At 33.8% G+C, this 14,973-nt stretch overlaps 1 protein-coding gene and 1 long non-coding RNA gene across 2 annotated transcripts; both read right to left on the bottom strand.

Moving 5' to 3' along the window:
* Positions 1 to 2,103: 2,103 nt before the first annotated feature.
* On the bottom strand, positions 2,104 to 3,910 carry LOC125472353. Its single transcript, XR_007254290.1, has 2 exons — positions 3,633 to 3,910; positions 2,104 to 2,567 (listed from the first exon to the last, which is right to left on the bottom strand). It is a non-coding gene; the product is annotated as an uncharacterized LOC125472353 (long non-coding RNA).
* Positions 3,911 to 5,093: 1,183 nt separating this feature from the next.
* LOC103963163 (probable galacturonosyltransferase-like 1) lies at positions 5,094 to 6,747 on the bottom strand. The gene is made up of 2 exons (XM_048589643.1): positions 6,648 to 6,747; positions 5,094 to 6,587 (listed from the first exon to the last, which is right to left on the bottom strand). Exon 2 carries the CDS (start codon positions 6,450 to 6,452, stop codon positions 5,388 to 5,390), a length of 1,065 nt encoding a protein of 354 aa, XP_048445600.1. The 5' UTR covers positions 6,453 to 6,587; positions 6,648 to 6,747; the 3' UTR covers positions 5,094 to 5,387.
* Between the last annotated feature and the right edge of the window lie 8,226 nt (positions 6,748 to 14,973).

The raw sequence follows: 14,973 nt of genomic DNA, 5'->3' as shown, positions 1-14,973 counted from the left end.
ATTGCTCATAAGCGAGAATTCGACCCACCAACAACCAATTAATACATCAACCCAAACCCGCAAATCTTGCCCCAAATTAAGGGAATAGGCCTTGCAAGGCAATAGTTCTCGAGTTTTGGATGGTGGCTACATTGAAGCCACGAAAATTTGTTGCCCATAAAATGGTGGGGGTGAAAAGGTGTTGCGCAACACCAAGGATCGGAGAGAAAAGGGAAAAACAAAGGGAGGGTCGCCGAGGAGTGGTCGAGGGAAGGGGGGATGGAAGCTGGGGAGTGGAGAGGATAGGAAGGTGAAAGGTTAGGAAGAGGGGAGGCCCTAGAGGAAGGGGGGAGAGGTTGCCGCCACCCCTGAGCCAAAGTAAGGGACCAGTTGCTAAGACTTTTGCAGAGTGATATAATAATCGTGATGTTCTAGAATGATATGTTTATTATAGTACTACCAATGTTGATTGTTAAACCATGAGTGTCCTACACTATATAGCCGTAAATTAGACCATCTCCAACCGAATGGTCAAGAGGGCCAGAGGGCCGAAAAACGCCCAAAACCGTCTCCAACTGAGGGCTAGGCCAAATGGCACGTGGGCCCCACTGGACAAAAAATGGCCAAAGGGCCAACCAGCTGGTCTAAATGAGCTAACCAGCCAGGCCCGGGCTGGGCCAGAAATTTGAGCATTTCTGTCAGATATAACCGATAAGAATGCTAGGCCAAATTTTCAAATTCAACGGCTAGATACCGTTGGATTCAATTTTTTTTTTGTTTTTGGGCCAAATTTTTTTTTATGAATTTAAAAAATTTAAGTTAATGTTGTTTTTAAATTTAATTTGTAGTTTTTAAATTTAATTTGTAGTTTTTAAATTTAATTTGTAGTTTTTAAATTTAAGCTGTAGTTTTTAAATATAAGTTGTAGTTTTTAAATTTAAGTTGTTGTTTTTAAATTTAAATAATAAATTATGTTTGGCACTATGGCCCTTTGGCCCACAGTTGGAGACCGTTTTTGTGACATGGCTAAAACGAGCCATATGGCCCTTTGGCCCTCGGTTGGAGATAGAGGCAAATATGGCCCTATACTGTTCCTTAAAATATTAATATCTTGGAGGACCAGAGAGCTAAAACGAGCCCTCTGGCCAGCCTTTGGTTGGAGATAGTCTTATTACTTTCACTTTTGAGTCTCTACCATCACTTCTAATGATATTAGGCCATCTCCAATCGAAGGCTGATCAGAGAGCTCGTTTGCCCTTTGGCCCTCCAAGATATTAATATTTTAATGAACATTATAGGGCCATATTTGCCTCCATCTCTAACCAAGGGCCAAAGGGCAATAAGGCTTGTTTTGGCCCTGACACAAAAAACCGTCTCCAACAGAGGGTCATAGGGCCAAACATAATTTATTATTTAAATTTAAAAACTACAACAACTTAAATTTCAAAACAAAAGCAACTTAAATTTAAAAACTACAATTTAAATTTAAAAACTACAAATTAAATTCAAAAACAACATTAACTTAAATTTAAAAATTACAACAACTTAAATTTAATATCCATAATCAACATCATCTTCATCATCCACCATTGTAGGAGTATAGTCAGAGGTAAACAACTGTTGCCGGGTCATAATATCTCTTTTTTTCCAATCAAAATAGGCTTTCATTGAAGTGTAATTCAACGTGTTCCTTTCCATATTCTTATCATCCATCTCTTCTTGTATTTGTTTGGCCCGTTCTTCATGCCTATGGTTCCTTTCTTCCGCGACAATGGCATTTTGCTCAGCCATTAATCGTAATGAGGCCGCCACTTCCTGTTGAGTGGCGCAATCATCATTTGCCTTGCCCTTTTCCTTCAACCTTCGGGCCTTGTTTCGTCCCATAGCCCTAGGTATGGAACTTTCATCCAATGACGGATTTTCTACCCTTGTTTGTTGAATGGTAGGAGATCCATCTTCATCCATATCCAAGATTCTAAAAGACGATGGGCACTAGTCGGGCTGCGGGCTAGGGCCTAGTACCTAGGCGGTTAGGTGGGTCTAGGTGGATTTAATTAAATATATTGTATTTCATATAAATAAGTGTTTGTTTATACTTAAGATATATATTATTTCATCATAAACTACAAAATTGAATGATATATATATTATAACATAATGAAAACATGGGGAACAAGTATATAATGTGTGTTCCCTTAAGTATTCAACAAGTCTCTTACAATTTATTGAAAAAATAAAATGCAAAATGAGAGTTATCTATTATCTGTGTAAGTAAGTTGCAACCCAGTCAGGTGTCTAGGCGGGTCTGGGCGGTCTAGGCGGGCGCCTCAGTAGTTCAAGGTGCCCTTCTTAATTTTCAAACTCCTAGGCATTACTCGGGATGGTGGCCAACCATCTAGCACCTAGGCGAGGATTTTTAGAACAATGTCCATATCTACAGCTGAGGCAGTTCCGAACACCGGCGTAGGAGCTACTCTATGTTGAGGTGGATCTTCAAATAACACCCACCCTTTACAAATTTCCCATCAACCTTGATGCTAAAAGGGTTTCGAGCTGCCTTCCATATACAATTCCTCCACTTGGCGTACCTAGAAAATATAATTACAAAAATTAAAGGAAATTAATTTATGAAATTAAATGTAATATAATGAAATATAATTACAAAAATTAAGGAAGGAGAAATTAGGTTTTCATCCCTCTTTTTTCAACTTCTTAAATTGAATTCTTTTTTTAATTTTTAATCAAGGCCCTTGGTTTTAATAAACATCATTAATTATTTCAATAATAAAATATTTTACAAATCAAGATAATTAAATTTTATTTATAAATTATTCATTTAGTGTTAGAATGTTACATTTGATATATTTATATTTATGGCTAAATTTTGTATCATATATTTTTATTTTTATTTTGTACCCTTTTTTTAAATTGTGCCAATTTTCTATTCAGTTTTAGTTTGTACCGATATATTAATTTCTTTTTGTGTCCATATTTTTCAAACTTTTATTTGTACTCATATTTTTTGACCTTTTATTTGTACCCATAATTTATTAATAATGTACCATTTGTCTTTAAAAATGTACCACTTTGTTATATGTAAAATGTACCCTTTTTTTTTTGTAAGTACCATCTCTTTTTTATGTAAAATGTACCCATTGTTTTTTTTATATATATAAAATGTATCACCTTTATTTTGTATAAAATGTACCAACTTTTTGTATGTAAAATGTATCGTATAAAAATTACCAATTTTTCATAAGTAAAATGTCATTAATACAAGTAATGACAAATCATGGGTTTTATTTAAGTATATTTTTTTAAAATATTTTCAACAAATTATGGATTTTATTTAAAATCTCATTAATATAAATAACTACACATATCAAATTTTAATTTAAAAATTATAATAACCTTCATAGAAAGGCATTATTGCATTAATTTCATGGACTTCAATCAAAAACCGAAAACCAACAAGGTTTCAATCAAAGAACGTTGATAAATAGGTGCCGCATCCAAAGTTACCCTTAAAGGAAATTAATTTATGAAATTATATGTAATATAATGAAATATAATTACAAAAATTAGAGGAAATTAATTTATGAAATTAAATGTAATATAATTAAATATTTAAAATAAATTGTGAAAACACTTACTTCGTCGTAGTAATTGGGCCGCTTTCATGTGTACTTGTGGCTGCTAACAGTGCTTGATGCCATTTATTCAAATTTGGATGAAGATGTTTCTTCCATCTTGAAGAACAACTCTCGTGGTTTCAGGTATTTGATGGAATGGTGCCTTCGTAGAACTCATAGTATTTTTTGGACACACAAGTCCAAACACCTTCACTTGTTTGAGAAATCCCCCTCACACTATCTTCCAAGACCCATTTATAAGCCCTGCAAAGAGCTTCATCTTCTTTTCGAATCCAAACCTTACCTTTCATTGCAGATGAGGCCATTTGAAAAATATTGAAAAAATTGAAGGAAAGATTATTGGAAGATGTAAGAAAATATAATGTGAAGAATTGAAATAGAATGAAGTGAGATAGTATAGAATGGTGAAAATTATGTGATAAATGGTGTAGGAATGGCTTATGTATTTATAGGGGAAAAAAAGAAGGAATTTTTTTAATTCATTAAAAAAAATTAGCCTAGAAAAAAAAAAAATTGAATCCAACGGTAACTGATGTCAGCTAACCGTTGTATTTGAAATTTTATCCAACGGTTACACATAATATTATTATGGTAATAACAATGTTAATTTTTACGTGGTGGACGCCATAACAAGGTGTGTGGGCATAAAAACGCATGAAAACACCGTTCGAAGTGTACAATACTATTTTCAACAGGTATCGTAGACTATGTATACAAATATATTTCAATATCTAAGGAGAAGTGAGGGGTTGAAACTTGAAGGCGATCATCATGTAAGCGATTTTCACCAAAAAGAGAAAGTGTAAGCATGACCTCACCAATCTCATCTTGACCTAACAACAAATAATTGAGCAACAATATTTGGTTTATAGTTTAGGTCTAATTCTCCTTCAACAAATAGCGTACTGAGGACTTTTCATTCACCAAAACTTGCCACTAGTACTCTCAAATGGAACTTAATCACAGTATTAACAAGTTTGAAAGAACAATATATAACTGTACTAATTAAAATATGTTATTAATTAACTAATAATTAACACGCTGATTGCAATGAATAAAATGTTGAGCTTAATTCGTTTAGTACTTAAAATAGTGGTCAAACCCTAGAAGCAATAGCCAAGTACAAGATGTGTTAAAACAAGTCTTGAAGGGTAAAGAACACCATAAAGAAAAAAGAAAAGAAAACTAATGAAAAGAACTTGAAAACTTTGAGTTTTAATCAAAAGAACAAAAGTCAACATGCTAATAAACAATTTCTTTATAATATAAGCAATATTGCGGAGAGGAAGACCGTCTCACCACTGGTACTAATAATAGTTTTTAAAAAGTGATTAATAGGTAAGTATAATGTAAACACTAATTACACATATACATAAAACCAAGAATGGAAAAACAAACACAGTATCAAATTTTCTCTGATATGATTCAACTGTTTCCAATTTAACCAAAGGAAAAACAGAATTGTAGAATTTAAGTGTATTAATGCCTTTGTATGATGTACTACAACAAAAACCTCGATCGAGCGACCAAGTCTTCAATTTACTCACCAATTATCATGAGCCATGACACATCCAGAGAGTCCAGAAGCCTCAGTTCCGAACAGTATAGTTTTCTCACCCAATACCTACAAATTTCCATGGACTTAAAAGAAAAGAAGAAAAATGTATTTGCTTTTATTGTAAAGATATTAAACCCCTGTAGTAATGATTAATGAATTTGATAATGTGACGATTATTAGTCTAATTTAATTAAGAATCATGACTCCAGCGCGAAGGGCGTCTGTAACAGATCATATGGGGCCCACAGAGCATCCAATGGGCACGGCCGGTTGGCGTCCAGTCTCACCCACGGCTTCCCCTTCCCGCTCCAATGCAGCAAGCTCACCGGACCCGGATGCAAATCCCGACACAACCCACGAAAGTTATCTCCGCCCAGTCCGTGCTGGTTCCATCGGTGGTCCACGGCGGCGATGTTTCCGGCGAAAACCAATAGGAACGGCGGCAGGGACCCGAGCTCGTAGATCCGCATCCGCTTCTGGAGCTCCATCCACTCCGCGATCCGATCCGTGTACCCGCCCGATCTCCACTCGTCCAAGTCGATGACCATGACGCCGGTGTTGAAGTAGCAAGCCTTGCGGTTCTCGAAGGTGAGGGAGAGTGTCGGGTTCGACCAAAACGACGGCGTAAAGTAGGATGTGAAGTTGGCGTTGCAGTACTCCGGGGCGGCAAGGACTTGGGTGGGGCCCAGCGGTGTCGACGCCAGCTTGGAAATGTCGTCGACAAGGATGATGTCGGAGTCCAGGTAGACGACACGGCGGACACATGTCGGTAGGATGTTGGCGAGGTAGTTGCGGGCATAGTTGAGAGGGCAGTCGAGGGCGGAGCGGATCGACGTCGAGATAAGCCCCGCAACGGCCGAGTCATCGAAGGGGTAGACTCGGAATTTCAAGTAGGGAAATGACTTGGCGATGGTTTGCTGGAGGAGTTGGGAGTTGGAGGTGGAGGAGGACACGAAGTGGAAGATAACATTTTCCGGGCAGGAGGAGTGTTGGAGGACGGAGAGAATGGCAGCCATTGAGCCGCGGAGGTAGGCGGCGTCGAGGGTCATTGCCACGTGGAAGGCCTCATGCGAGCACACGGCCACCTTGTTCTCGCGGTTGTTGAGGTCGGGGCAGCTGGGGGAGTTGTAGAATTTCGGTGCTTCCTTGAATCGTTGAGTGGTAGATGCGGCGAGCGCTTCCCTAAGTCGTTCAGAAGTAGTGACGGCGGCATTGGTGGTGGTCGTAAAGAGGAAGATGAAGCTGATGAAGAAAGAGAGCATGATAAGAAAAATTGGACAATTAGGAAAGGTGGTGATAGGAAAGGGAGGAGGTGTGTGGTGGTTTGGTTTTAATTTGAGGGAGGAGAGGGTATTTAATTTTTGACAAGGGGAGGGAGGGACGGAGAGAGAGAGGGGGGGGAGGGAGTTTGTGTAGAGTTTTTGGGGACAAGGGGAGGGAGGGACGGAGAGAGAGAGGGGGGGGAGGGAGTTTGTGTAGAGTTTTTGGGGAGAAGACACTTCTGCGATTTCTGCGTGGCTTTGAAACCACGTTGGTTTCAAAACTGAGCTGCTGAGGAAGCAAAGTCAAGGGAAGGGGGTCGTTGTTCAAACTAAACAAAATGGAGTCAGTTTATTTCTCTCACCAGGAAAAGAATGGGATTATTCTTCTTCCTTACGTGTGGTTTTTTACCAAAATTTTTGGAAACCAATAGACTTGGTAATATGCCATCGAGACCCAGACCGCTACTCTACTAGCTATGTAAGTGTACATTAATTTCGTCTAGTCACACTCAATTTTTTTTCTTTTTAAAAAAAAAAAATCTTGAATTAAAATTTATAATTAATAACGCATGAAGTAATACGTGAACACAAAACTTCGGGTGCACAAATCAACGCTCTTAACTACTTGAGTTTCAATTTATAAATCATTATCAATTTGCATAGCTTGCTAAGGAAAACTTGATATACACGTGAAAAGTAACAATTCATTAGATTCTACTAATTTAGATATATATTTTCTCAAAAGATAATCCAACTATTGATCGTTATATTATATGATTTACAAAATATGGTCTAAAAAGATAGTCTTCCTATCATTTTTCTATTTCTATTAATTTCTTATTACTCTATCTAATTAAGTTGAATATTAAAGTACTGGAGGGAAGGAATTGAAGCAATCCCCTTTCCCTAATTGTCTAGGTTGTAAAATAAAAAGTGATTAGGACATCATAACCCTTGAGCTGGACTACTTTTTAAGCAAAAAATGAGCATGAAATATTAAGATTGTTGTATTAATTGCACAAATTTCCACAAATTAAAAGTTTATTGCTAGCATCATATATCGTGTGGATGAGCTGGTGAGGTATCCCCTTCAGGGAAATCAAATTCCAACCTCATATCATCTATATGTGTATGCTTCTGTTCAAAGCTATACTCTGTTTTCATATACAACTCCCAGCAAGAAGTGATTCCAAGAAGGGTGAAATGGGAACTAGAAAGTTCTGCCACTAATGCATCTAATTTGGTATAGAAAGAAATATCCTTATAGCTTCATCTTAGTTTGGAATCAATTGCCAAACGGTAGTGTTTATATATTGGTATTGGTCATAAAACACACAAATCACATTTTTTTTTTTTTTTATACATTTATGGTAGTTACTCGACTCAATGCCAATCGAAGTCAAAACATGTTGTACTTTGGATGTAACAAAAAAGGCAACAAGTTACCAGACGACCAACACACACATAACATTTTTGTCCGATAACGTTTCTATCATTAAAAAGTCTGCATTAAAAATTTAAATATTTCTTGTATGGACATCATTTACCAGTATTGTTTTTTGGGGCTAATTATAGAAATAGTTCTAGCAATTCATGGGGAAGTATTTTATTATTTTTAGACGAACCCTAAACTAAAGAGAAACGGATTTCACTTAAGATATCTTCCACTAATGAGAAGAAAATGAGTTAACTAAGATATAGCCATATGACATTTGACATTTGATGTTATAAAGAGTACGTACTTTTAAACGAACCCTAAACTAAAGGAAATGTAAGTCGTGAACCCTTGTAACATGGACGTTGATCAGTGTCCTACCCTGCTTTTGCAGTAACCCTGAATCCCTATTGGCTATTTCCCTAATCATATAGTATCATCTCTTTTTTTTTTTTTTTTTTTTAACAAACAATATTATGTACACTAAGGGGAAGAATGTGGGCTAATCATATGGTATCATCTTCTTCTTTTTTTTAACAAACAATATTATCTACACTAAGGGGAAGAATGTGGGCTAAGCCTCACAATAGACTAACAATAATATGGTTCAACTTCACCTTTGATGAAAATCGAACTTAATTAAGACCTCTCACTTACAAGTAAAGATGAATATTATTAAACCGTAGTACTAAGTGATTATATAGTACCATCTTAAACCCTAATTATAATACAATTAAACTAAACTTGAAATTATTGAAGCAAGAGGGGAGCACTAACTTGAATTATGTTATTCCTTTCCTTTTGTTCCGGTTAGTGGAGGGAAAATACTTAATGCGAAACCCTACATAAACTGTTCATGTGTCATATGATGGGGGCACTAGAAATTTGGGATCCGAAATTTGTGTTGATCTTTTGGGCCACCTCATTGCATTGTACAACCTGATATTTTTGTAGCCTTAACTGACGTAAGAGAGTTGCCACCTGGCCCTTTGAATGCAAATCTGGATTCTCACCGAATCCTTTTTGTGAGATCCTGAGAATTTGTGAATCATATCTGTTTATCGTACATTATACAGTTAAAAATTATTTTAAATATTTTTATGTAAAATTAAATACAAACAGTACCTGATAAAAACTAACGGTACGATGTATGATAAACAAACACGATTTACGAATTTTCAAAATCCTCACCAAAATAATCTAAAGAGGATCATGTTGGTTTGAATGCAACCAAAGGGAAAAGGAGGCAGATCGTGCCCTCGTGATATGGTGTCTCCCCATGCCTTCTTATTTGTGCGGTCATGGTTAAGTTACGTTAACATTTTATATTCCTATTACTTTTTGTCTTATTATCTCTATAAAAAAAATCAATATAAAATGTTGACTTGACTTAACTATGATCACATAAAATAAGAGAACACGAAAATGGCACCATATGAAGGGTAGACAATCTGCCTCCAAGGGAAAAAGGTTGGTTGCTTCTCAAAACGGATTAAAACGCATTAGAAGATGATTTGTTTCTTGTGATCCTTCTAACAATTTTTAAATTTGTCTGGATATCTTGCATTTTAATGATCACAAATATATCTCAAGGTAAATATATATATATATATATATATATATATGATTAAGTTGTTCCCTCCTTTTTTTAACATTTAAATATATTTTTCTGGAAATTTCCGACCTAGACGCGACCACAATCACATTTGAAACTACTAAAATGCAAGAATCAAGCTTACTGAGGTCTTTACGACTTTTTTTTTTTTTTTTTTTTTTTGAGTCTTGATTAATTAGGAGGATTATTTGGTTGATGCAATGCTTTGTCTAAAGCTTCGACTTCGTATGCCATGTTTTATTATAGAGCAATCTATTTTTACTTTTATTTTATAAAAGTGATTTACGTAAAAGACTAAAGAGAAATCAAACTTGGGTTAGAATATGTTGTTTTATCTAACTTGGTTCAATCCAAATCTATCTTGCATATAATTTTGAAAGGAGTTGGATTCTCTCTCCTCCCGTCTCGCCCACTCACACTTTTCTCTTTTTCTTTATACTCTCAACAAAAGATCAACACAAGATATTAACATAGCTTAATCGTGACAATTCAAATAGGAGGGAACTAGAGGGAGAGAATATGGAGGGAAATGATCCTATTCTATTTTTAAAATAAGATAATGCTTGTTTCATTCCATGGGAGACTTAACAGTGGCGGAGCCACATAGAGGCTAGCCTAAGCCTGTCCTGAACTTTTAGGAGTATATATTTAGGGGTATGTTATCCAAACACCCTTTTTATTTCATACACACTCTCTTAATTTGCTGCTATCTGATCGACTGAATTAAAGAAATTAAATGACAGAAATTAACAAGGGATGTGTGAGAACTGAGAAGTAAAACATGGCGTGTGGATAACATACCCCTATATTTATTGTCTGCTATTTCTTATAAGGCTTTTTAGCCAAAATAGTCCTTAAGATTTGCATAACACATAACTTTGGTCCCTGAGATTGAAATCAATAGAAATAATCCTTGAGATTGTCCACCATCCATCATTTTGTTTCTTCCTTTAAAAACTCTTTAGGCAATTTTCAAAGCTTCGTAACTCAATCGTTTCTTAACCAAATTTGACTCATAATATATCAAAATGATGATAGGAAAGTGTAGAATAAGATTATACATATTTGGAAGCCCGATGGTTGCCGTAGATGGTCGGAAAATAGCCTGAAAGTGACTGGTCCGCAGGAAAATTGGAAAACTGTCCGGAAACTAGGTAAACTTTAAATGTTCATAACTTTTTCAATACTCAACGAAATCAAGTGATTCAAAATGAAAATCATACTTCTCGACGAGACGAAGAGAATGGTACCTTTCTCAATGGCTAGATCACAATAGTTGTTCCGTAAAATGGCTCGAAAGTGGCTTTCCTGGTCTCAAGTTAGCCACTTTCGAGCCGTTTTCCGGCCAAACCACTATGAATTATCCATCTAGAAAGGCACCATTCTCTTTTTCTCATAGAGAAGTGTGATTTTCTTTTTGAATCACCCGATTTCATTGAGTATTGAAGAAGTTATGAACGTTTAAAATTTACCAATTTCTGGCCAGTTTTCCCACGGACCAGTCACCTTTCAAGCTATTTTCCAGCCATCTCTGGCAACCTTTGGATTCCAAATAGGTATAATCTTGTTCTACACTTTTCTATCTTCATTTTGATATTTTATATTGAATTACAAAGCTTTGAAAATTGCCCAAAGAGTTTTTAACAGAAGGATCAAAATGGTGGATGATGGATAATCTCAGGGACCATTTCTATTGATTTTCAATCTCAGTGACCAAAGTTATGTGTTATGCAAATCTCAGAGACCATTTTGGCTAAAAAGCCTTCTTATAATAAAGAGTTTGTTGTGCATTTGCAAGTGGAGTGTGACAATTCCATCATTCCATGGGTTCAAAATATGTTGATGCCAGTTTAGAGCAATATCCAATTATGTTGAAAGTAAAACCTCATGGTAATAATTTTCAACCATGACCTTAATTTTTGTTCGAAATAATTAGCCGTTTGTTTTACCATATAAAAACTAATTTCTTGTTTTTGGTCAATTCATATAAAACAAGATTTATACGGTTAGTTTAGAGAAATAGTCTAATTATGTTGAAAGTAAAACTCCATGATAATAGTTTATATAAAACCCGACATAGTCGTTTTACTTGAATAAAACCCAATGACTAGGCACCACATAAACAAATTCATTAATTATGTTTGACTTTACACATTTTGCATTTTTCAGATGCCTAAAATACCCCTAATTACAATTTTAATGTATACATTTAATTCTATGCAAATTTGAAGGGAAGGATTAATGAAAAAATGTATTAACATTTAAATTCATTGCATATTAATATATCATAACAAATTGTATGTTAATGCTTCTGGCAAAAAATAAATAAATAAATAAACATTAATGTTATACTTTCCTTCAGATTTTGTAATTATTTTCCAAATTTACATAAAATTAGACAATTTTAATTTAATCTTATCATTTTCGTACCAAATGGAAATTGAAAGGGAACTATGGAGTAATTTACATAAAAACACAGGTAAATTATTTGGACATATGCGTTAGTAATAAAATATTCCCAGTATGCAAAATAATTTAACTACAAAATAAAAAATTGTTATTTGATTTAACATTAATTTATCTACATTTGATATAATAAAATATAATTGTACATATATATTACTAAAATGTGCCCAATATATGTAATAATGCATGTAAAATTATTTATGTACAAAATAAAGGTATGTAAGTTGATTAAAAAAATAATATATCTACTACTTTTTGTTTATGAATTTTAATTTACCCTTTTTTTTTTTTTTTTTTTTGTACAAGCATAATGTACCTACAATATATAATTCCTACTAAAACTAATATACATTTGCACATAGTAAAATGTGCCCGGTATATATAATAATGCTTTAAAAAAAAATTACCTACAAAATAAAGGAATGTAATTTGATTGAAAAGATAATATATCTACTACTTTTTGTTTATGAATTTCAATTTTCCATTTTTTTTTTTTGAAACATAATGTACCTACAATATAATTTACCTATTGTTTAATTCTTATAAAAAAAATTAATTTACTTATACTTACATATAAATATAGATAAATTATTTTTGACATGCATATATAATAACAAATCAAAATGGCTAGTGTATGTAATAATCTGTGTAAAATAATTTACCTACAAAATAAAAGAATATTAATTGATTCTTGTTTTTTTTATCAATCAATATTATTTGATGCAAAATACTGATTATACAAAGGATCCTTTTTTTTTCATATGAAAAATGTGCCTATAATTGTTTATGAATATGGATAAATTAATATATATAATATATTATATATAATATATTTATGAAATAAAAAAGGTAAAATTTCCATATGGGGGTTAATTGCTAATCATAATTAGGGTGAGTAATAATATTATTAATATAATTAGGGTTTTTGTGGCATAAGTTGTATATGTTGTAATAATTGGTTTCTGTACTTATCTACATGGTAGTTTATTTGAAATTTGGTTTAATTTGAATGTTTAATATTAGTTGGGCTTTTGTTTGAAAAATAGGAGTTTCAAGGGTCTTTATCTAAAGAACCCTAGTTTAAATCATGACCTTAGGTTTTTGTTCAAATCTTTTATTTTTATTTTTATTTATTAAAGCTTGTAAACAAGTTCTATATTTGAGATATAATCATCTCAATATTAAATTTTTCATAAAAAAAATTAAAAATCCCATCACTCTTGTTTCATAAATTTTTCATGCCAATAATGAAAAGAACCTCTAATTTTTCTCCGATTAATTATATTGGTGTATTTGGTTAACGAACCTTTATAATCCAAACATCATAATCGAAACTGTTTTTTATTTTATTTATTTTTTTAATTATTATCATCTAAAGATCATATCTGCAAAAAGTCGTTCAATTTAGATATCGTTTAGTCATCCATACATCTAAACCAATCAACTGATTTATCTTATGGATAAACCAATCAACAGTTCATAATGATACTACTTGTTATAAAAATCGTTTTTTTTTTCCCTAACCATTGAGGAGGGGTTTTCACAGTTGGGAACTCTTCTGAAATAAGAGCTAGTTAGTCAGATATATGCCAATTGTGCTGAAACCCGTCATGTGCATGTCATGTGTACTTAAGCCAAAAGAGACTAAAAAAGCAGCCTCATGCTGTATCATTAAATGGCATGTGCAACTAACATGGCCTTCAATTATAAGTGATTTGGCTTTTTAACAGAAAAGATGGAGAAACTCCTTCCATTATTTGAGCTTCATTGCTCAAACCACCATGAGACCAAGCATGTGCGAAAGCCACATGACAAACTCACACAAGCACTTTCCAATTATTCGGGTGCATCAATCCACTCCTACGTATACTTTTGTTGGCCATATAAAACCCTACGTTAGATTTTACGAAACAATATATATATGTATATGTATATGTGTGTTTTGTGTGTGTGTGGGCGTACCTAGAATTTTGCCTTAATGGGAGAAGTTTCAACAAACAAACTCTCGATGCATTTCATCAAACATGTAATCCGTTTCTTTAAACAAAAACTAACATTGAGATCAAAGTATATCATGAACCCAAGAGTATTGAAAGATTACAAAAGTTACTTCTCCATAACATGATATTTTACAAGTTCCACAATAATAATCTAGACGATCATATCAAAATTCAACCTAGTGTAGCGGTTTGAGTCGTTGGAAGGGTTTCATGCAAACGACACAACTGCTCTTGGCAGCTTTGTATCTGCTCAAAAAGGGTGTCTTCAAGTCTATATTCGCTGCCTCCTCCATGTAAAAAACACAACAAAGAAACACCCAATCTTTTCTCTATCACTCTAGTATATTTTTCCAGAGAGACGCACTTGTACGTTCACCAGATTCAACTTCCTGGTACTAGGAACTTGGATTGATAGAGTAATTCGGTGGACAACGCCTAAAAAGACTACAAGCACCTAAGTAGAGGCAAAATTTTGTCTATAAAGGTCATTGCAACAATTTGCAAGCCTCTATCACTTCATAATGTTAGTTTTCGAAACCGTTTCTTTTTCGTATTATTGGTTTCGTTCTTACTATTATATATTGTTATAAGATTTGTATATGCTAAAACATATTAGTCTATTTTTATTGTTCTACCAAACTTAGTTATATCATTAATAAAATTGTTACAGTTTTTATTCTAACGACTATATTGAGTTTGTTGTCATTATAACATTTATTAATGTTATATTGATTCGTATGTATTCTAATTGTGCTCCAAAATTTAGTATTTAACTGAGGTAGATAAAGACGAAATGGTTATCAAACAATTTGAATTTATCAAGTTTTTAGATCAACCGAGAGGAGTACACCTTAGATGTTGAACAAAATGGAATATAATTTATATGGTTCACATTTTGCTCATTGATTTAAGAACAAAATGCTATTATGGTTCACATTTTGCTCATTGATTTTAGAACAAAATGCTATATGGTTCACATTTTGCTCGCTGACTTGTACTCAAATG

The sequence above is a fragment of a genome, unplaced genomic scaffold (assembly GCF_019419815.1).
Source record: "Pyrus x bretschneideri cultivar Hongxiangsu unplaced genomic scaffold, Pyrus_bretschneideri_v1 Contig1, whole genome shotgun sequence".
In the NCBI taxonomy this organism is placed as follows: Eukaryota; Viridiplantae; Streptophyta; class Magnoliopsida; order Rosales; family Rosaceae; genus Pyrus; species Pyrus x bretschneideri.
This window is presented reverse-complemented; position numbering and strand designations above follow the sequence as displayed.

Coding starts and splice junctions, on each gene's coding strand:
- LOC103963163 (XM_048589643.1), bottom strand. CDS start 6,452: ATGCTCTCTTTCTTCATCAGCTTCATCTTCCTCTTTACGACCACCACC.